Source organism: Rhinichthys klamathensis, unplaced genomic scaffold, assembly GCF_029890125.1.
Source record: "Rhinichthys klamathensis goyatoka isolate OS25496 unplaced genomic scaffold, OSU_Roscu_1.1 h1tg000592l_1, whole genome shotgun sequence".
NCBI lineage: Eukaryota > Metazoa > Chordata > Actinopteri > Cypriniformes > Leuciscidae > Rhinichthys > Rhinichthys klamathensis.
Window position 1 is genome coordinate 197680 of NW_026607049.1, and position 23821 is coordinate 221500.

The window sequence follows — 23821 nt, forward strand, 5'->3', positions numbered from 1 at the left end:
CTATTTCAGATAAATGCTGTTCTTTTGATTGACTTTCTATTAATCAAAGAATCCTGAAAAATAAAATGTATCACGGTTTCCACATAATAAATGTTTCTTGATCATCAGATCCTCATATTAGAGTGATTTCTGAAGGATCATGTGACACTGAAGACTGGAGTAATGATGCTGAAAATTCACTTTATATAACGCATATAACTGAGAAATAAAGTCAGAATTGCGAGATGTAAACTTGCAATTGTGAGATAAAAAGTCGCAATTATCTTTTAAAATGTTTTATTCTGTGGCGGAAACAAGCTTCATAGAAAACATCTGTTTCACATTGCAATAATATTTCACTGTTTTGACTGTATTTACAGCCTTGGTGAGCAGACTCTTTCAGACACATTAAAACCCTGAACCCCAACAGTAGTGTATGTGTATGTGTGTATCCTATCAGCTGCTCTGCTGTTTGTATTGTTTCAGATACTCCCTGAGCAAAGAAGAATCTGATGAGTATGTGTTGTGTGACGTGATCGGCTGTGTGGAGAGCCAGCGCTGGAGGACTGAATGTGTTCGTGTGGTTGGAGACGATGAGAAGCCGCTCTTGCTGCAGTCGCTCTGGAAGCCCAGAGAAGGTTTCGCTCGCCGATTTGAGATCCAGCGCAAGGCCACAGTGGAAGAAAACAACTCTAAAGACAAAGACACGGTGACCGCTGGTAAACCTCACTATAATCACTTCTGCACTGAAGATGTTTGGTGTTTTGGGCCACTAAAATGCTATATTTTACGCATGCATTGGTGTATTGGTACCAAAATTGGTGCGTGTCTTCGGCATGATGCCTTGAAGGTACTCAAAAAGTTTTGGGATAGCGCCACCTTGTGGTGAAAAGATCACACCTTAAGTTTGATGAGGCCCGCTGATTGAGAACTGTTAAATCCACATAGAACATTTTCTTCTAAACCACATGATGTTTAAAGTCTCCCTGTAGTCAATCATTTTATCCATTAAAACTCATCTTTGATCACCAAAATGACATATTTCAAAGTTTTTTCCTTGAAAAAATAGCCTTGACTTAAAATATCTTGACTGTAACTCGACACCCTCGCCTCATTTAGTATGCGCGGTTCTATGAATATGCAAATGAGCCCCGCCTCCACTCACTCACTCAGCTCAGAGATCCACTGGTTGACGATCACACGTTGATCTGATTGGTTACAAGGTGGTTTGTGACGTCAGAAACACCAGCGATTTCAAACCGTGTTTTTGAGACTGTCTTTGGTTCAATGCAGTTTTAAGCAGAAAATACTCAGCAATGCTGTCGACTTATGAACTCACACATGGTGTGTCTTAAAGCACATTAAAAACACCACATAGACACATAAACAACATTAAAAGCTGGATTTTCACCACTTTAATACTTTCAATGTCTCCTTCTCCAGGCATAAACGCACAGGCGCGGAAGCTGCAGAAGACTCGCTCCCGTGGGAGATCGGTCCGGCTGGATGATGGAAAACACAATATGTTTAAGAGTCTCAGCGAGACGAACCTGAGAGTCGAGGCTCACACACACCTCACGGAGGATCCAGAGGCCGAGGTCTACAAACACACACAGTGTCCCGCTGGTGAGCGCGAGGAGACGGAGAGCAGCGATGACACCGACACACAGTTTTCCATTCATCCGCCTCTGGATTTTCCCTACTTTCTGCTTCTGCAGGGCTTCAGTTACACACAGGTAGGACAGACTCACACTACATCGCTCACACTTCCTCGTCCTCTCCTCCAGCCCAACAAACACTTTTTCTGGAATTATATGCCGTTTTTATCACTAGCTGTGTTTACATCCATCTACTTTTATTCTTTTCGGTAACACTTTACTCGAAGGGGTGTGCCATAAGACTGACATGACACATGTCATGAATATGAAGAAGGTTTCATGCATGTTTATGACAACTGTCATTAAGTGTCATTTGCTCAATTATGACATTTGTAATGCAAATATGACATTGTTTGAGATGTCTTTGTCATGACAACTTGACATTACTAAGACAACACAACCTGTCATAAATATGTCATAAACATGACATAGCAGATTAATCATCAAACTTAAGAAACCAGTTAGCTTTATGGGTTAACATTACATTAAACTGTCATGTGGTTGGTTTTGACATTGGCTGTCATGAGGCCATTATAAATTTAATGTGTACCACTGTAGTTGAGGTCAAGAAAAATATTCATGACACAGTTATAATGCCTCATGACAGCCAATGTCAAAACCAACCACATGACAGTTTAATGTAATGTTAACCCATAAAGCTAAGAGGCTTCTTAAAGGGGTCATATAATGCCATTTTTGTACAAGCTAATATGATTCTTTAGGGTCTAAATTAAAAGTTTGTAATATACTTTAATAAAAAATTCTCATTAGTATTGTAAGAAAACACTTATTTTACCTGGTCAAAAACAGCTCTGTTTTCAGCACGCCGTTTCAGTGCATATGCCTTTAAATGATAATGAGCTTTGCTGACCCCGCCTCTCTGTTCTGTGCGTACACCGTTTGTAACACAATAACACAATAACCATAACGCGTTGTTCAGTATAAACGTGGAATTATGAATTATATTAAGAACGTCATACATAGAAAACATGCCGTAATGTACCCTGACTGAGTGTAAACCTTAGACGCATTCATTGTGAAGCGTGCAGCTAGCGATTTGCAAAGATTAATATATTAATATAAAGTTTAATAAAAACGTTTCACTCACTTCCGTTCTTCTGGAGGTTCAGCAGGAACACGAATATCTGGTACCGATCCTTTTTAGCAAAGCTTCTTAGCAAATCCAGCTTTATACTGACCCTCGTTTATAAAGCAGTCTGGTGTGTGAAATGATTCGCGCAAACATGAGAGCATTGACGTTGCTCGTGGGGAATATTCCCTTCGAAAACAAACTCAGCCACTGCGTCTTCAGCGGTTCGGATTCAGGAACATTAAAATGACTGTGTTCGTTATTACACCCAAGAACAGAACACCACAATCGCTTAGACGCCATTCTGCTCATAGACAGTGCTCCAGCATATCAACAATGACCGCGCCGGTCCGGTCCGCGCCGCGCAGACTATGATTGACAGCTACCTCATGTGCGAGGGCGGGTCTGTGTTGAAACGCTCCCGTCAATCAACAATCGTGGGAGGGGCGTCCGTTTTATTGACGTCACAAAAACGAACGGCTGGATTTGAGGCAAGGGAAAACATATAAGGAGATTAAAACAAAACCACTGGATGGATTTTTATCATTATATGATGTTTGTGTACAGGCACTGCCAACACACATTTCAGTACAATCAACTTGTAAAAGTGCATGTACCATTATATGACCCCTTTAAAGGAGTAGTTCACTTTTAAAAAAACTTTTGCTGATAGTTTACTCACCCCCATGTCATCCAAGATGTCCATGTCTTTCTTTCTTCAGTCGAAAAGAAATTAAGGTTTTTGATGAAAACATTCCAGGATTTTTCTCCATATAATGCACTTTGCTGGGCACCAAACGGTCCAAGGTCCAAAAGACAGTTTCAGTGCAACCTGCAAACTGTTCAAAGGGGTTTAAACGATTCCAGACGATGAATAAGGGTCTTATCAAGCGAAACGATCGGTCATTTCAAAAATAAATAACAAAGTTTAAGTTTAATAATGTCAAATGCTCGCCTTTCTCTGTTCTGTGATGCACGTTCGTGACTCTCCTGTTCGAACTCGTTCATCAAAATGAACAAATCTTTTTTCGAGTCATTTGATTCATTTAACGACCGAAATGAATGAATTGACTCGGAAAAAGATTCGTTCATTTTGATGAACGAGTTCGAACAGGAGAGTTACACAGAACAGAGCAAGGCGAGCATTTGAGCTTATAAAACTTAAACTTTTCTTTTTTTTTTTTTAAATGAGCGATCGTTTCGCTTGATAAGACCCTTATTCATCGTCTGGTGTCATTTAAAACCATTTGAACAGTTTGCAGTTTGCGCTGAAACTGTCTTTTGGACCTTGAACCGTTTGGACCCCATTGAAGTCCATTAAATGGAGAAAAATCCTGGAATGTTTTCATCAAAAACCTTAATTTCTTTTCGACTGAAGAAAGAAAGACATGGACATCTTGGATGACATGGGGGTGAGTAAATTATCAGCAAAAGTTTTTTTTAAAGTGAACTAATCCTTTAAGTTTGATGATTAATCTGCTATGTCATGTTTATGACATGTTTATGACATGTTTATGACAGGTTGTGTTGTCTTAATAATGTCAAGTTATCATTAACAAGACACTGACAGGTTATGATGTATTGGTTTATGTCAAGTTGTCATAACAAAGACATCTCAAACAATGTCATATTTGCATTAAAAATGTAATAATTGAGCGTAATAATAATAATGTATATAATAAAGCGTAATGTAATAATTTGATTCTCTTACACCATAATTTTAACTTCTGTAGCAAAATGAACTTCAGTTTCATGTTTGATGCTGTTAGTTATAAATCTGTGCTGTTAAACTACAGAATTATAGGGATTTTCACTCTTTTTGTTTTGTTTTAGGATCATAATTCAGTCACTGATCAGATTTTACAATCTTACAATCACAATGATACACTCCCTTTAAACGGCATAATACAACACAGGTGACGTCAATGCACCGTGGAAAAGAATGATCCCATATCCCTTCGATTCCACTGGAAAATAACAGAATGTGCCAAACAGAGGAAAAATGGCATGAAAACTGACCACGTATGTAAAAACAGGCCCAGTGTTGGACAGGAAGTGATGCGTCCAGAGACTGAACACATTTCCTGACAGATTATCTGTGTATACGGAGTGATGATCGGCCGTAAATGATAAAACAGATACATGCACACACACACACGCACATACACTCGCGCACACACACACACACACACACACACACACACACACACACTCACACACCCACTCACTCCGACACACACACACACACACACACACACACGCACATGCACTTGCGCACACACACACACACACACACACACGCACATACACTCGCGCACACACACACACACACACACACTCACACCCACTCACTCCGACACACACACACGCACATACACTCGCGCACACACACACACACACACACACACACACTCACACCCACTCACTCCGACACACACACACACACACACACACACGCACATGCACTTGCGCACACACACACACGCACATACACTCGCGCACACACACACACACTCACACCCACTCACTCCGACACACACGCACATGCACTTGCGCACACACACACACACACATACACACACACACTCACACCCACTCACTCACACACACTCACACACACGCACATACACTCGCGCGCACACACACACACACACACACACTCACACCCACTCACTCACACACACACTCACACACACGCACATACACTCGCGCGCACACACACACACACTCACACCCACTCACTCACACACACACACTCACTCACGTACACACACGCACATGCACTTGCGCACACACACACACACACACTCACACCCACTCACTCACACACACACACTCACACACTTACATACACACACGCACATGCACTCGCGCACACACACACACACACTCTTACACTCACTCACACACACACACTCTCACACACATACACATTTCTCAAACCATCTAAAAGTAATATTTTTGACTTCACTGAAACCAGTTTTTATATTTTATATCAAATTATCTTTTTAACTGGAGGAAACTCTTTAGACGCATTCCCTTTATTGTATTGAATGTGCACTAATAATCTTAAAATGTATCTGTATTTAAATAGCACCTTTGGCTTAAATGACAACATGTTGACAAATTAAGTATTTATTACACGGCTCTGTGGAATACTTGATTCTGATTGGTCAATCGTATATTATTCCCCGATAACAGCCGCTGAGAGCAGAAACACAGGCTCAAAGGCTCACTGAAGTCCTCAGCGCTATACATATAATATACACTCGCTAGGAACAGTTTTTCCTAATGGAAGTTTTGCATTTGGTGAGCTAATAAAATATTAAAACTCAGTCAAATCAATATTTTGTGTACAGGTTTTTAATTATGCCATCCAGTATCGTGGACTCGCTCTCTCTTGTTTCATACAAACGCAGCGGCGGCCATTTTGTGACTATTGTTTTGTCCACTGTTGGATTATAGGATAACAAACAGGTATGATTTTAAAACAGTTTAATCTGAAATCAATATATATCTTATCCTCATAATTATGTATGTGGTGAAATGCAGTGTAATAAGTGTTATGACTGTATACCGTATCTCTTAAATGTTCGTCTAGTTGAACTTGCGCCGCTGAAACTGCTCTCTCCGCGAAGCTTTGCGTTTAAAGACCTAATAAAATATTAAGACTCAAATCAATATTTTGTGTCTAATTATTTACTCATGTGGCAAGTAGCCGTGCAATAAGCGGGATAATGAACATCCAGCCGGTTGTTATCTCAGAATAAACCCCTTCAGGTGTGTGTGTGTGTGTGTGTGTGTGTGTGTGTGTGTGTGTGTGTGTGTTATCTCAGAATAAACCCCTTCAGGTGTGTGTGTGTGTGTGTTATCTCAGAATAAACCCCTTCAGGTGTGTGTGTGTGTATTATCTCAGAATAAACCCCTTCAGGTGTGTGTGTGTGTATTATCTCAGAATAAACCCCTTCAGGTGTGTGTGTGTGTGTGTGTGTGTGTGCATTATCTCAGAATAAACCCCTTCAGGTGTGTGTGTGTGTGTGTGTGTGTTATCTCAGAATAAACCCCTTCAGGTGTGTGTGTGTGTGTGTGTGTGTTATCTCAGAATAAACCCCTTCAGGTGTGTGTGTGTGTGTGTGTGTGTGTTATCTCAGAATAAACCCCTTCAGGTGTGTGTGTGTGTGTGTGTTATCTCAGAATAAACCCCTTCAGGTGTGTGTGTGTGTGTGTTATCTCAGAATAAACCCCTTCAGGTGTGTGTGTGTGTGTGTGTGTGTGTGTGTGTTATCTCAGAATAAACCCCTTCAGGTGTGTGTGTGTGTGTGTGTGTGTTATCTCAGATTAAACCCCTTCAGGCTGATGAAGACCTGATCCTGATCCCCCTGTCGGGTTTATTCAGAGATAACAACCGGCTGGATGTACTCCTTGTCTCCTCAGGATTTTGTCATCTATCCCCTGATCAACAGCAGCTCAGTGTTCGGACGGCGTGTCGATCCGACCGAGTGCGAGAGCGACTCAGAACGCCTGGATCTCTGGGCTCCGGATCTGCTTCCTCGCCACTGTCTCGTCCGACGCCTCGACGTGAAACCCGAGATGCTCCTGAAACCCGAGACGCTCCCGAAACCCGAGACGCTCCTGAAACCCCTCGACGTGAAACCCGAGACGCTCCTGAAACCCGAGACGCTCCCGAAACCCGAGACGCTCCCGAAACCCGAGACGCTCCCGAAACCCCTCGACGTGAAACCCGAGACGCTCCTGAAACCCCTCGACGTGAAACCCGAGACGCTCCTGAAACCCGAGACGCTCCCGAAACCCGAGACGCTCCCGAAACCCGAGACGCTCCTGAAACCCCTCGACGTGAAACCCGAGACGCTCCTGAAACCCGGAGACGTGAAACCCGAGACGCTCCTGAAACCCGGAGACGTGAAACCCGAGACGCTCCTGAAACCCCTGACGCTCCTGAAGCCGCTCACCGGAGCCGGAGTGACGAGGAACGGATCCGCTGTCCGGCACGAGGTGGAGCTGCGCTCGGGAGACGTCATCGGTCTGGGAGATCATTACCTCTTCATGTATAAAGACCCGACTTCTGAACGCCCAACTCTCTGTCAAGTGTGTGTGCTGTCAGAGAAACCCAGAAGGCCTCGAGGCTTCAGAGACCCCGAGGGAGCAGAACTGGCCCTGCCGTACGATGTCGAACATGAATCCCGGGTCCTGCAGGAGATCTTCTCCATGGTGGATCAGGATAAACACACACACAAACTGAGCGCTGCGTTCCTGCTGTGTTTGTGTTTCCAGCAATCCGTCAATCACTTCTCAATGCCGGCCCTCCGAAGACTCCTGTTACACACAGCCAATCAGCTTCAGACGCTCGTGTGGGTCAGTCTGTCATTTCAACTTACTTCATTTAACTTCCCTTTGTGTCAATATTGTGCGAGTTAAAAAAAAGCCCCCCTCGCCACCTCGTACATTTATATAATTTTTAAACAACTTTTATGAATTATTTTCCCACATTATACAGGTGAAACTCAAAAAATTTGAATATCATGCAAGTTCATTTATCTCAGTAATTCAACTTAAAATGTGAAACTCATAATTGTGATGATTATGGCTTACAGCTTATGAAAACAATATTCTAATTTTGAATTTAGGGTTTTCATAAGCTGTAAGCCATAATCATCAACATTATAACAAATAAAGGCTTGAAATATCTCACTTTGGATGTAATGAGTCTATATAATATATTAGTTTCACCTTTTAAGTTGAATTACTGAAATTAATGAACTTTTGCACGATATTCGAATCTTTCGAGTTTCACCTGTAAATGAAAAGATGCAGTAAAATGCAAGACTCATCACGCTAAAAAATGTTGTTGTGTTGTGTGTATCTTTTATACCTTAATACAGGAAAAGGCGAAAGAACTTGCAGCGTTGCAGCCTAAAATGTAAGAGCAGGAACTTGTTTCTCATCAATTCATAACCAGAGGAATTAAAATGCAATATCTCAGGCACAGCTTACATTAAAAGCAGATTTTCCTGTCTCGAGCAGACGTGATTCAGAAGCAGAGGACCGGCTGATCCGGGGTCTGGAGCCGCTGGTCCTGTGGATGGCCAACTCCACCGAGATCCTTCACTTCATCCACCAGGATCTTCCTCGTCTTCTGCATGGGATCTCTCAGGAGGAGGAGGAGGAGGAGGAAGACTGCATTGGTAGAGTTCAAAATCAAATGCATTCTTATGTGAATAATGTGATGTGTCTGTTAGGTGACACACACACACACACACACACACACACACAGAAAGACAATGTTGAAAGGCTATTATTAACAGTCCTTCCAGAAAAACACTTGATTATTAAACAAAAATCCTTGATTATGCGGCCCGTTTTCTTTAAATATGCGGGATATTTATGCAATTTTATGCGATGAAATTGCGGGAACTTGCAAAAATTGCGGTTTGATGAAAAAGAGAGAAAAAAGTGATTCCCCAACACCCTGTTCTCACTAGACCACTGCATTAATGTAAAGAGTCATTTCTTATGACTTCCTATGATAAGCAAGCATATACATCACAGAAATTGCTGGAATATTTCAGTTCTCATCTTGTTTTATTGCAGACCTTAAACTGTGTTTATGTTGTTTCTACATAAATGTGGAGATTAACTATGAAATTATTAAATTATAAAATATATTAAAAACATATAAACGTGTTTTTAATTGTGATTAATCGAGTTTTTGTTTTTAGTCGATTGACAGCGCTAGAATAATGTGATGTGTCGGCTCAGATTCAGTGGTTTGCATGTCAGATTCAGTGGTTTGCATGTCAGATTCAGTGGTTTGCATGTCAGATTCAGTGGTTTGCATGTCAGATTCAGTGGTTTGCATGTCAGATTCAGTGGTTTGCATGTCTCTGGGTGTGTTTTAGCGGTTCTGGAGCTTCGGCTTTCGTCGGTGCGGCCGGCCAGCGAAGAGGCCATGACGGTTCTGGAGGAGGTTCTGATGTTCACCTTCCAGCAGTGTGTCTATTATCTCACCAAGGTCAGGACTTCTTCATACTTAAAGAGACAGTTCAACCAAAATGTATCATTCTGTCATCATTTTTTCAAAATCTGTTTTTTTGTCCATACAATGAAAGTCAATGGGGTCCAATGTTGTTTTGAGTGAATTATCCATTTTATTAATGTTGTTTATGTGTCTATGTGGTGTTTTTAATATGCTTTAACACAAACCATGTGTAAGTTCATAAGTCGACAGCATTGCTGAGTATTTTCTGCTTAAAACTGCAGTGAACCAAAGACAGTCTCAAAAACACGGTTTGAAATCGCTGGTGTTTCTGACGTCACAAACGACCTTGTAACCAATCAGATCAACGTGTGATCGTCAACCAGTGGATCTCTGAGCTGAGGGAGTGAGTGGAGGCGGGGCTCATTTGCACATTCATAGAACCACGCATACTAAATGAGGCAAGGGTGTCGAGTTACATTCAAGATATTTTAAGCCCTGGAGAATTATTTTCAAGGAAAAAACGTTTAAATATGTTATTTTTGTGATCAAAGATGAGTTTTAATGGATAAAATGATTGACTACAGGGGGACTTTAAGGAGACTAGACGATTGGAGTCAGATTTTGATTAAATATTATAAGGTACATTTAAAAAAAAAAAAGGAATTGTTTACATTAAGATCTACAATATGCATTTAGAAAATAGATAGGGTGAGTTGTAATTTCATGCAGGTTTGAGTGAATTCTGTCCTTAATGTCAATGCAGTGAAAATAGGGTCACCATCTTTCATTACACCACAAAAGCGTTTGTTACATATAATCAACTCGATGATATTACAGATTGTACATAAGAACAATAATCCGACTCTATCTTTAGGCAAAAGAGCGCTGTAAGCATGTTTCAGTGTGGCTGTCTGAGATGAATAACTCATTATCAGGAAGTCAGGTTAGCAGGCCTAGAAAAACACTGGCCTTGTGAATGTGGTTGAACGCAGAATCGATCTCAAGCGCTTCCAGATGTCTTGCTTGCATGTGACCTCGATGAACCTTCTTGGCTTGTGGATATGAATGAATCTACTGTATCATACATGTGTGAGATCTTCATATCTATTTCACGAGTGGTCTCAGACTTTTAGACCCCACTATATTCAGATTATCACAGAAGTACTGGGATAAAGGTTTATTGTTCAGATATAAACACTGACGTCTACGCTAGTGATCAAAATAGAGTAAATCACCTTTTGAAAGTAACTTGATGCTTCAAATAAAGATTGTATCAGTTACATCGTTACACCAGTAGGTGGAGACAAGTGACTGTTGATAATGTGTCATTGAATCATTCATTCAAGGGATTCATTCAAAAACACTGATTCATCCAGTAATGAAACATTTGATGTCTTTATGAGTCATTGAATCATTCATTCAAGAGAATCGTTCAAAAACGCTGATTCATCCAGTAATGAAACAAGTGAAGGATTTATGAGTGAGTCATTGAATCATTCATTCAAGAGAATCGTTCAAAAACGCTGATTCATCCAGTAATGAAACAAGTGGAGTATTTATTTGATTTGATTTGATTTACTTTATTAATCCCCCAGGGGGAAATTTATGTGTCACAACAGCATAGAAATTCAATGAATAAATAAACAACAACAAACAACATACACAACAGCAACAAGTCTTGTTCTCAAGTATCAATTTTTCAAAGCACCATGATTATATACGACCAGAATAAATACATAAATATATATATATCATCTCACATGACACTGATTATAAAATCTAATTGCGGTTGGGAAAAAAGACTTTCTAAGACTTTCACACTCTTATGAGTGTGTCATTGAATCATTCATTCAAGGGATTCATTCAAAAACACTGATTCATCCAGTAATGAAACATTTGATGTCTTTATGAGTTATTGAATCATTCATTCAAGAGATTCGTTTAAAAACGTTGATTCATCCAGTAATGAAACAAGTGAAGGATTTATGAGTGAGTCATTAAATCATTCATTCAAGAGAATCGTTCAAAAACGCTGATTCATCCAGTAATGAAACAAGTGAAGGATTTATGAGTGAGTCATTGAATCATTCATTCAAGAGATTCATTCAAAAACGCTGATTCATCCAGTAATGAAACAAGTGAAGGATTTATGAGTGAGTCATTGAATCATTCATTCAAGAGAATCGTTCAAAAACGCTGATTCATCCAGTAATGAAACAAGTGAAGGATTTATGAGTGAGTCATTGAATCATTCATTCAAGAGATTTGTTCAAAAACGCTGATTCATCCAGTAATGAAACAAGTGAAGGATTTATGAGTGAGTCATTGAATCATTCATTCAAGAGAATCGTTCAAAAACGCTGATTCATCCAGTAATGAAACAAGTGGAGTATTTATGAGTGAGTCATTGAATCATTCATTCAAGAGATTTGTTCAAAAACGCTGATTCATCCAGTAATGAAACAAGTGAAGGATTAATGAGTGAGTCATTGAATCATTCATTCAAGAGATTTGTTCAAAAACGCTGATTCATCCAGTAATGAAACAAGTGAAGGATTTATGAGTGAGTCATTGAATCATTCATTCAAGAGATTTGTTCAAAAACGCTGATTCATCCAGTAATGAAACAAGTGAAGGATTTATGAGTGAGTCATTGAATCATTCATTCAAGAGAATCGTTCAAAAACGCTGATTCATCCAGTAATGAAACAAGTGGAGTATTTATGAGTGAGTCATTGAATCATTCATTCAAGAGATTCATTCAAAAACGCTGATTCATCCAGTAATGAAACAAGTGAAGGATTTATGAGTGAGTCATTGAATCATTCATTCAAGAGATTTGTTCAAAAACGCTGATTCATCCAGTAATGAAACAAGTGAAGGATTTATGAGTGAGTCATTGAATCATTCATTCAAGAGAATCGTTCAAAAACGCTGATTCATCCAGTAATGAAACAAGTGGAGTATTTATGAGTGAGTCATTAAATCATTCATTCAAGAGATTCATTCAAAAACGCTGATTCATCCAGTAATGAAACAAGTGAAGGATTTATGAGTGAGTCATTGAATCATTCATTCAAGAGAATCGTTCAAAAACGCTGATTCATCCAGTAATGAAACAAGTGAAGGATTTATGAGTGAGTCATTGAATCATTCATTCAAGAGAATCGTTCAAAAACGCTGATTCATCCAGTAATGAAACAAGTGGAGTATTTATGAGTGAGTCATTGAATCATTCATTCAAGAGATTTGTTCAAAAACGCTGATTCATCCAGTAATGAAACAAGTGAAGGATTTATGAGTGAGTCATTGAATCATTCATTCAAGAGAATCGTTCAAAAACGCTGATTCATCCAGCAATGAAACAAGTGGAGTATTTATGAGTGAGTCATTGAATCATTCATTCAAGAGATTCATTCAAAAACGCTGATTCATCCAGTAATGAAACAAGTGAAGGATTTATGAGTGAGTCATTGAATCATTCATTCAAGAGATTCATTCAAAAATGCTGATTCATCCAGTAATGAAACAAGTGAAGTATTTATGAGTGAGTCATTGAATCATTCACTCAACCCGATTTAAAAAAATAAATGGTAAAATATTGCTCTACATCGGAATTAATTTATCGTATTTTTATATTTTCTGTTTTAATTTTAATTGTATTTAAAGTTATGTGTTTTGTCATTTTTGTTTAATATATCTTTACAACTTAGTTTAGTCTGGTTTAGTACAGCGTTTCTCAAAGTGTGGGGCGCGCCCCACTGGTGGGGAATAGAAACATGACAAGTGGGGCGTGACAAACGGGAGAAAATGTGGTAATTGTTGTGCCCATCTCTATTAATTCCTTTATTTATTGAGCATAAACTCAAAACAAAACAACGACACATTTAAATGTAAGCCTTACTTAACCTTTTCACGCGTAAGTTTAAAAGTTTTTAGAGGCGCCCGTTATTTAGATCGTATCCCTCAGAGCGTAACGGCTCTGGTATCCCTTTATGGTTTCCATGGTGACGCGTCATTGCTTGTCACACCGCAGCCATGCTGAATGACTGATTATCTGCTTTTATTTCACAAGTGTTGGCTATAGCAGGAAATATCTGATATTCCGATTGTCAAATATGAGCAAGTGGATGTGTTTTGTTGTTTAAACACCTTAGTTGAGCTATACGCGCTGGGCGTTAGTTTATGCCGGATTTTAGAGAATCGGATCTGTTGGATTTAACAAACGTCAATTTATCCACTTCTCCCGAAATGAAAGTATGAAAGTAAGTGGCTGGTGAACTGAGAGAATAGAGTAAACTTGAAATTTACTTACACGATGTGTACTTGATATGAATAATACGTGTCATCTAATTATAATGGAAATAATTATTATTCCCGCTTCCATAGACATTAGTGTGTATATGACAAACTCTAAATGAATTGCTTTTTTAATAACTTACTTATGTGAATTTAAATGTCTGAAACCTAAAATAAACATTATGTGGTTGAAAACACTGAATAGTTGTGATGTCAAGCGGTGAGCGGCGATTTTCTGGTTCAGAAAATATGTGTAGCCTACTAAAAAACAGGCTCATTGCAGACACTAAATTAGTTAATCACTTAATTTTGAACTTTCAAAGTGCACCATATTTATGAATTTATCTTTAAAACGTACAAACTTTTCTTCCGGGGAGCATGCCCCCGGACCCCCCTTAGGGGTGCAGAGGTCCACACCACACACAAAATACTGTGGGAAACACAGTAGCTTATATGATAGTCTTCGAAAAATACAAAATACAATTATTATTATAAAAATACCTAAAATACGTACATTATTATGATTTTACCACATCTGCCTCGTTTTGAGCCAGGAAAAACCCTGAGATTTTTATTATTCTTTTTCAATTTTGTTTGTTCTTTTTGGATGCAGTTTGCGAAGTGACAAAATAAAGCAAAGCACATTTAGTCCACACTTTTATTTTCTCCGTTTCTGAATTTGATGTTAACAGAGGCAAAATACAAACACAATTGCATTATTATTTTTATCTACTGTCATGTTTATGTTTTTAAAATGTCATGATAATAAAATACATTTTAACTTAAAGCTTAGTTTATTAACATTTTGTTGGGGCGATTGCATGAGGACAGGTGGGGCACGAACCCTTCCCTACCTTCAAAGTGGGGAATGGCAGAAAAAGTTTGAGAAACACTGGTTTAGTACATCAATTTAAACTAAATGAAAGTGAAAATAAGTGTTGCCTTGGCTACTATAGCTGAAAATAAAAGTTTATTCTATTTTTTATTTTATTTATTTTGTTTCAACTAACAAAAGTTTTTTATGGTTTTAGTTTTAGCTTACTATTAGAACCTTCTCATGACTGTTGGCAGATTTAGTCGAGTCCCGGCAGAATCTGTTGGTTTCAGTGGCAGTTTTTGCACCGAGTTGCATTGAGTCTGAGTTGTAGCATAGAGTGTTATAGAGTTCCTCTTCCCTCTCGTGAGGCGAGTGTCTCTTATTTTGGATCAGTTTGTCAAGTCAAGTCAGCTTTATTTATATAGCGCTTTTTACAATACAGAGTGTATCAAAGCAGCTTTACAGAGATAACATGAAAATAACACTACAAAGTTTGTTTCTAGAAGAAAATTGCGTCATTGTCCACCTTAAGTAAGGCAGATCAATAATATTGTTGAACATTAAATGTCCCATTTTATTATTGTTAAAATAATTAAATGTTTGAATGTTATAAACAGAGATAAACACAAGTTGTTTTGCACAGTTGGTTTAATATGATGTGCTTGTTTTTATTCAGTCAGCTCCAACTCCAACTATATATATTAGTTAACAACACTTAAGTATTTTAAAGTCTCCCTGTACTCAATGATTTTATCCCTTAAAACTCATCTTTGATCACCAAAATGACATATGTAAACGTTTTTGCCTTAAAATATCTTGAATGTAACTCGACACCCTCGCCTCATTTAGTATGCGCGGTTCTATGAATGTGCAAATGAGCCCCGCCTCCACTCACTCCCTCAGCTCAGAGATCCACTGGTTGATGATCACACGTTGATCTGATTGGTTACAAGGTCGTTTGTGACGTCAGAAACACCAGCGATTTCAAACCGTGTTTTTGAGACTGTCTTTGGTTCACTGCAGTTTTAAGCAGAAAATACTCAGCAATGCTGTCGACTTATGAACTTACACATGGTGTGTCTTAAAGCAGATTAAAAACACCACATAGACACATAAACAACATTAAAAGCTGGATTTTCACCACAGGGGGACTTTAAAGAAATTCAGGTGTTGAACCAAATTCATATATATCTGCAAAACTAGATACAATTCTGGTCAAAAGCTTTGGGGTCAGTAAAAGAAAGTAATACTTTTTTATTCAGCAAGGACACATTCAATTGCTGAAAAAGTGATACTAAGACATTTATAATGTAACAAAATTTTGTGGTTTTTCTTTTCATCAAAGAACCCTGAAAAATAACATGCATCACACAGATCTGAAGCAGCAACTGTTTTCAACACTGATATAATAATCATAAATGTGTCTTGACCATCAGATCCTCATATTAGAGTGATTTCTGAAGGATCATGTGACACTGAAGACTGGAGTAATGCTTTGATCACAGGAATAAATTACACTTTACTAGATATTCACATAGAAAAAGATATTTAAATTGCAATAATATTTCACTGTTTTTACTGTATTTTTGATCAAATAAATGCAGCCTCAGTGAGCAATTTAAAACCTTACCGACCCCAAACTTTGAAATGATCGTGTACATATATAAGCCCTAAAATGATGAAATGCATCCTCAGTTATGTTTCACGAGCTCGTTTCTCACAGACTCTCCTTCAGTGTTCAGACGTAATTTGGCAAAGCCGGGATTTAGGATTGATTTGTATTCTGCTGGGGAAAATCCTCAAACGTCTCGCCCTTTAGGAAATTATAATTCATCTTTGTTCCAAGAGACTCTTTGAATGGCTGTGATTTGATTTAGTGCAATACAGCGTCCAACGGTTTGTGCTTCTCTGTGGAAACAGACTATTAGGTTTATTGGAATGTGAACCGTATTTCTGGCCAACGGTAAATTAACAAAAACAACAACTTAGAGATTTTAATGCAAACATATGCAGTTCTCACTTTCTCATGTTTCACACCAACAAGTGTGTTTGAATGTTAAACCCCATAATGATGGTGACATTTGTATTTACTTAGTAAATTAACCTTATCCTTGCCAAATTTCTATTCATTATAAAGATAATCACATTTAGCATTCAATAAAGTTAGTCGTGGGAATTTTCCTTTTGATTCTGAGAAATGTTTTATTGATGAGAGTGGAAATGATTAGACTGGTTTGCACTGGTGGAACGAAGCATTCACTCCTCTGTAAATGACATTTTATACTTTACAAGCTTGGCAAGATGTGCTTTTCTACGCTTGCACCGCGCCAGGGCTCCATTATGAGGTCAATATTTTCAATAGGAAAATTGAATCAAAAACAAACACGACGGGTTGGAAACGAACTGATGTTTGACGGCTACAATAACAGCTCTGTGTTCTCTGTGGAAGTGAGTATCTCGCTGAGAAGGAAACAGCTGCTCGGCTTTAACTCATAAAGTTGTGTTGGTGATTCCCACAAAATACAAATATTCACTTTTATTCAGTCTGAAGAGTTAACGTTAGATGAAGAGAAAGGTTTTCAACTGGATGGGATGTTTCAATATATGCATCATATTTTAATGAGAATCAGCTTCACAGAGAATACTGTCACAGATGACAGTGACGAGGGAAAAGATGGAAGATGCAATGCAAATAAAAATGCTTAGAAGTTCAATTAAATATTACATTTAAATTAAAAATGTATTTTCATGTGCCAAACTATTATTTACAAATTGGGGTCGTCAAACAGTTAGATAGAAATGGGCCGTTCACACCAGGGACGATGACTATAACCATATAACGATTTAGTTTTAAAAATATTTCTAAATGTAAAGGAATATCAGTCCATTTAGTTGGAATCAAGGACACTGTTTCTGACGTCACAAACGACCTTGTAACCAATCAGATCAGCGTGTGATCGCCAACCAGTGGATCTCTGAGCTGAGGGAGTGAGTGGAGGCGGGGCTCATTTGCATATTCATAGAGCCACGCATACTAAATGAGGCAAGGGTGCCGAGTTACATTCAAGATATTTTAAGACATGAAGACATTTTTTCAAGGATAAAACATTTAAATGTGTCATTTCGGTGAGTTTTAAGTGATAAAATTATTGACTACAGACAGGGAGACTTTAAACTAATAAAAAAGGCAACTGGTATTGGATTCATCCATGAAAAATTATATTTGGATTTTATTGGTGTAAAGTCAGAATTGCGTGAAATAAAGTCGCAATTGTGTGTTATAAAGTCAGAATTGTGAGATATAAAGTCAGAATTGCGAGATATAAAGTCAGAATTTCGAGATATAAAGTCAGAATTGCGTGTTATAAAGTCAGAATTGCGAGATATAAAGTCAGAATTGCGAGATATAAAGTCAGAATTTCGAGATATAAAGTCAGATTTACGAGATATAAAGTCAGAATTGCGAGATATAAAGTCAAAATTGCGAGATATAAAGTCAGAATTGCGAGATATAAAGTCAAAATTGCGAGATATAAAGTCAGAATTTCGAGATATAAAGTCAGAATTTCGAGATATAAAGTCAGAATTGCGAGATATAAAGTCAGAATTGCGAGATATAAAGTCAGAATTGCGAGATATAAAGTCAGAATTGCGAGATATAAAGTCGCAATTGTGTGTTATAAAGTCAGAATTGTGAGATATATAGTTGCAATTGTGTGTTATAAAGTCAGAATAAATAATAAAATACCTAATAAAAAATAATAAAACATTATTTCATAACACTGTAAAAATGTTGTCACAAAGCAGTGTGTTTTTCTAGTTTTATTAATTTGTTAATATCAATATAAATGTTGGTAAATTGTCAGCGCACTAAGGTTTTAAAAAGGTAATTCGGTTACATTTTCATTTTTTCACATCCGGCCCTCAACCTAAAATGAGTTTGACAACAACATGAGTAAACAATGGCGTAATTTTCATTTTAAAGCGAACTAACCTAGTAAACTGATCAGTGAAATGACAATATCACCGTTGAGAACTTTTAAAGGTGAACCTATTATAGATTAAAAGGGGAAGCAGTTTGTGTTGTACGCCTCACTTTTTCCACTTTTCCACTTTATGGTTTTGGGTGAATTCTTTCTAAACTCACAGCGACTGCCAAGCCGGTGTCCGTGTGTGAGACGCGAGTCTACACGTGTGACGGCCAGCGGCTGCCAAGCGCAGACTGGACTCAGCTGTCTGTCTGCACAACATTACTCTGAACAAAACCAGCATTGTGTTTCTGCGTGTGCGCCTCATACTGGACTCTTTCAGGGATTCTCCAACTCTATATCACTCCCACCGCCAGCTGGAGATGAACTCACATGCTTATTGCTGGAGTGTGAAGTGTTGATAGAGACAGAGATGTATGATGGACATCCTCATCCACCCTGCTGGAAAAAACTAAACATGCCATTCAGGTGAAACTCGAAAAATTAGAATATCGTGCAAAAGTAATTCAGTTAAAAGGTGAAACTAATATATTATATAGACTCATTACATGCAAAGTGAGATATTTCAAGCCTTTATTTGTTATAATTGTGATGATTATGGCTTGAAAACCTTTTCACAATATTCTAATTTTGAATTTGGGGTTTTCATAAGCTGTAAGCCATAATCATCAAAATTATAACAAATGAAGGCTTGAAATATCTCACTTTGCATGTAATGAGTCTATATAATATATTAGTTTCACCTTTTACGTTGAATTACTGAACTTTTGCATGATATTCTAATTTTTTTCGAGTTTCACCTGAATACTTGCAGCAACACTAATTATCAGTAAACTTAAAGTGTGTTATGATTAGTTAACTTGAAGTGTGCTATTTTGGAACAACTCATTTTGTGCTAAGTATATTGTAGTTGTAATTGTAGCTTTAAGTGTATTTAGTGTACTTTTGTGTGCAACTTCAAGTATACTTTAAGTATGTGCCTGTGTGGGACTAATGCTTGATTAGTGATATTAAAGTCTACTTTATAAAGTACATTACAAACTCATTACGAGTGTCTACGAGCAATAAACCATAAGTGTATTATATGCGAGTAAAAAGCATATGCTCAGTAATACCTTTGGCTTATTCCAAATACTACAAATTGCACACTTTGTCTTCAATAACAAATGCACATTAATACACAAATATTACTTAGCTATGCTTTGTACAATATACATAATGTATTTCGAAAGTATACTTTCAATGCATTGTTACAATGATTATTTTCAGCACATAGTTAAAATATACCTAAAATATATTTTTAAAAAAGTGCAAATAAATGCACTTTATTAAAATTTTCATTTCAAATATATTTTTAGAAAATATACTAGTACAATTATTTTAAAGTGTGTTAAAAGTTGCATTGTGAAAATAGGTAAAAGCATGCTACTAATATACTTTTAATATATGTAAAGATAGTAACAAATTTTGTTAGTATATTTGCAATGCACTATTGAAAAAGGGAATATATTTCAAATACAATAAAGCTTCTTTTTTTTTCACTATGGCAGACAATCAACATCTGTATTAGAGTCGTTTAGGGTCGTGAAAGGATTAGCGGGATGGAAGGAAAGAAAGCTTGTCGTTGTTCGGTCTTTCGGTCAGTGACCCTGAACCTCTGATGATGAGGAGCAGAAGATGATGAAGAAGCGTGATCGTATCGCAGACAGTGAGATCATGTCGGACACTGAGAGAGCTTGTGTTTGTTGGGTTGGAGGAAGTTCTGTCGCCTTCTTTTCTGATAAGAACTATGGATTATCTTGTCTTTAAAGTCCTCATGAAGTTGTGCTCATCTTTACTTCCCTATTTTGTGTCGGATATCGAGTGAAGCGCTTCTGGAACAAGAACACATGTGGGCGGGGCTTGATTGTGTCTGTGGGGAATTGATTGGATGGTTGTGGTTTGCTATTGGCTGATCTCATGTGAGTGACAGGTTAAAGCCCCGCCCACATCATCAGAGAAGAGAAGCTGCAAGAGGAACTAATTCTGATTCAAGATTATTGACACAATAATGACGTGCACTGATAAATCATTAATCATAATCACTGCAACATTCCATTAGAAAAACAAGAATTGTTGGTGACACTTTATTTTAGTGTCCTTGTTACATGTAGTTACAGTAGTTATAACTATAAATGATGCATAAATAAATGCAACCAACCCCAAACCAAACGCGTTATTAACGGCGTTAACGCAAACCCATTTTAACAGCGTTAATTTTTTTTATCGCACGATTAACGGTCTTTTTGGCCTAGCAAACTTTGTAGTTTTTTTCACATGCTTCTGCAACAGGACGGCGTGCGCGGCTGCGCTATGAAACCCATTCATTTCAATGGCTTGCGCCGCGCGAGGACGGTTTGTTGCTTCGTCGACCAAAGCGCTAGCGGATCTAGCTAGACCGGAAACAGCAACAGGCACCGCACACACTTGTTTGGGCTTGCGAGCCAGCTAAATAGTTGGTTAACGTTACGTTTTGACTGGATGACGAGCGCGAGACGCCGAAATGGATGCCAATAACATTCTGAATGGAAAGTTTACTTTTAAAAAGTTGCCGAATGGTCCCATTGACGAGACCAAAGTGATCTGTGTGTTTTGTCGTTGTGAACTGAGCTATCATCATCGCAGCACGTCCAGTCTGAAACACCACTTGATGATGGCCAAGCACACACACACACACACACACACACACACACCCTCGTCAATATCAGGACCTCTTCAGTATTTCTTTCACCCTTTTATTGATGGAGACAATCCTGTACATTGTGTGAGAGATTATTTGCTCTAAGTGAGAATGTTTGTGTGAAATTGAACACAGTATATGCCAATGTTGTTTTCAATAAAAAACATTTGCACATAGCAAGCCGATCCACTTTTCCATGTTGATAAGAGCATTAAAATGAGAAAAAATAATGGGACAAAAAGAAATCAAGAGACATTTAGAATAGATAAAAATGTGCGATTAATTGCGATTAATCGCGAGTTAACTATGACATTAATGCGATTAATCGCGATTAAATATTTTAATCGTTTGACAGCACTAATATATATATATATATCTTTGACACCAGATAACTGTTGCATTGCTGAGCATTACAATAAAGTAAATGAAGTTCCAAGTGCCCAACTAAAGAGAACACTAATCACCATAATGGTGAGTAACATATTTTAGGAACATCAACATTAATTGATGTAGTCAACTTATGTGATGTTCTCTCACATTTTTCAGTTGTTTTGACAATTCACCGTTCAAGATGACTTTGGGAAATGAGCGAATGCAAACAGAGAAAGATAAGAAGTGGAGGAACTGAGTGTTTCAAAAACCGCACTCAAACCAATCAATTAATCTTTACTTGGGTTTCCGTGTGTGTGTTCCTGTGTGTGTTCGCGTGTGTGTTCCTGTGTGTGTTCCTGTGTGTGTTCCTGTGTGTGTTCCTGTGTGTGTTCGCGTGTGTGTTCCTGTGTGTGTTCGCGTGTGTGTTCGCGTGTGTGTTCCTGTGTGTGTTCCTGTGTGTGTTCCTGTGTGTGTTCCTGTGTGTGTTCCTGTGTGTGTTCCTGTGTGTGTTCGCGTGTGTGTTCCTGTGTGTGTTCCTGTGTGTGTTCCTGTGTGAGTTCCTGTGTGTGTTCCTGTGTGTGTTCGCGTGTGTGTTCCTGTGTGTGTTCCTGTGTGTGTTCCTGTGTGTGTTCCTGTGTGTGTTCCCGTGTGTGTTCCTGTGTGTGTTCCTGTGTGTGTTCCTGTGTGTGTTCCTGTGTGTGTTCCTGTGTGTGTTCCTGTGTGTGTTCCTGTGTGTGTTCCTGTGTGTGTTCCTGTGTGTGTTCCTGTGTGTGTTCCTGTGTGTGTTCCTGTGTGTGTTCCTGTGTGTGTTCCTGTGTGTGTTCGCGTGTGTGTTCCTGTGTGTGTTCCTGTGTGTGTTCCTGTGTGAGTTCCTGTGTGTGTTCCTGTGTGTGTTCGCGTGTGTGTTCCTGTGTGTGTTCCTGTGTGTGTTCCTGTGTGTGTTCCTGTGTGTGTTCCCGTGTGTGTTCCCGTGTGTGTTCCTGTGTGTGTTCGCGTGTGTGTTCCTGTGTGTGTGTTCCTGTGTGTGTTCCCGTGTGTGTTCCTGTGTGTGTTCCTGTGTGTGTTCGCGTGTGTGTTCCTGTGTGTGTGTTCCTGTGTGTGTTCCTGTGTGTGTTCCTGTGTGTGTTCGCGTGTGTGTTCCTGTGTGTGTTCCTGTGTGTGTTCGCGTGTGTGTTCCTGTGTGTGTTCCTGTGTGTGTTCCTGTGTGTGTTCCTGTGTGTGTTCCTGTGTGTGTTCGCGTGTGTGTTCCTGTGTGTGTTCGCGTGTGTGTTCCTGTGTGTGTGTTCCTGTGTGTGTTCCTGTGTGTGTTCCTGTGTGTGTTCCTGTGTGTGTTCCTGTGTGTGTGTTCCTGTGTGTGTTCCTGTGTGTGTTCCCGTGTGTGTTCCTGTGTGTGTTCCTGTGTGTGTGTTCCTGTGTGTGTTCCTGTGTGTGTTCCCGTGTGTGTTCCCGTGTGTGTTCCTGTGTGTGTTCCCGTGTGTGTGTTCCTGTGTGTGTTCCCGTGTGTGTTCCCGTGTGTGTTCCCGTGTGTGTGTTCCCGTGTGTGTTCCCGTGTGTGTGTTCCCGTGTGTGTGTTCCTGTGTGTGTTCCCGTGTGTGCTCCTGTGTGTTCGCGTGTGTGTTCCTGTGTGTGTTCGCGTGTGTGTTCCCGTTTGTGTTCCCGTGTGTGTTCCTGTGTGTGTTCCTGTGTGTGTGTTCCCGTGTGTGTTCCCGTGTGTGTTCCCGTGTGTGTTCCCGTGTGTGTTCCTGTGTGTGTTCCCGTGTGTGTGTTCCTATGTGTGTTCCTGTGTGTGTTCCCGTGTGTGTTCCTGTGTGTGTTCCTGTATGTGTTCCCGTGTGTGTTCCCGTGTGTGTTCCCGTGTGTGTTCCTGTGTGTGTTCCTGTGTGTGTTCCTGTGTGTGTGTT

The 23821-nt window shown here is 39.0% G+C and overlaps 1 protein-coding gene across 1 annotated transcript in view; it reads left to right on the forward strand.

The window, feature by feature from the left end:
• The window catches only part of LOC130075604 (ras-associating and dilute domain-containing protein-like), a gene marked incomplete at its 3' end in the record, with an annotated part of 46425 nt that overhangs the window by 8788 nt on the left and 13816 nt on the right, over positions 1 to 23821 (forward strand). The window contains exons 3-8 of the mRNA XM_056240317.1: positions 466 to 698; positions 1423 to 1715; positions 7162 to 8100; positions 8628 to 8665; positions 8770 to 8930; positions 9645 to 9757. Coding sequence (XP_056096292.1) covers positions 466 to 698; positions 1423 to 1715; positions 7162 to 8100; positions 8628 to 8665; positions 8770 to 8930; positions 9645 to 9757 — 1777 coding nt within the window. The remainder of the gene's footprint in view (positions 1 to 465; positions 699 to 1422; positions 1716 to 7161; positions 8101 to 8627; positions 8666 to 8769; positions 8931 to 9644; positions 9758 to 23821) is intronic.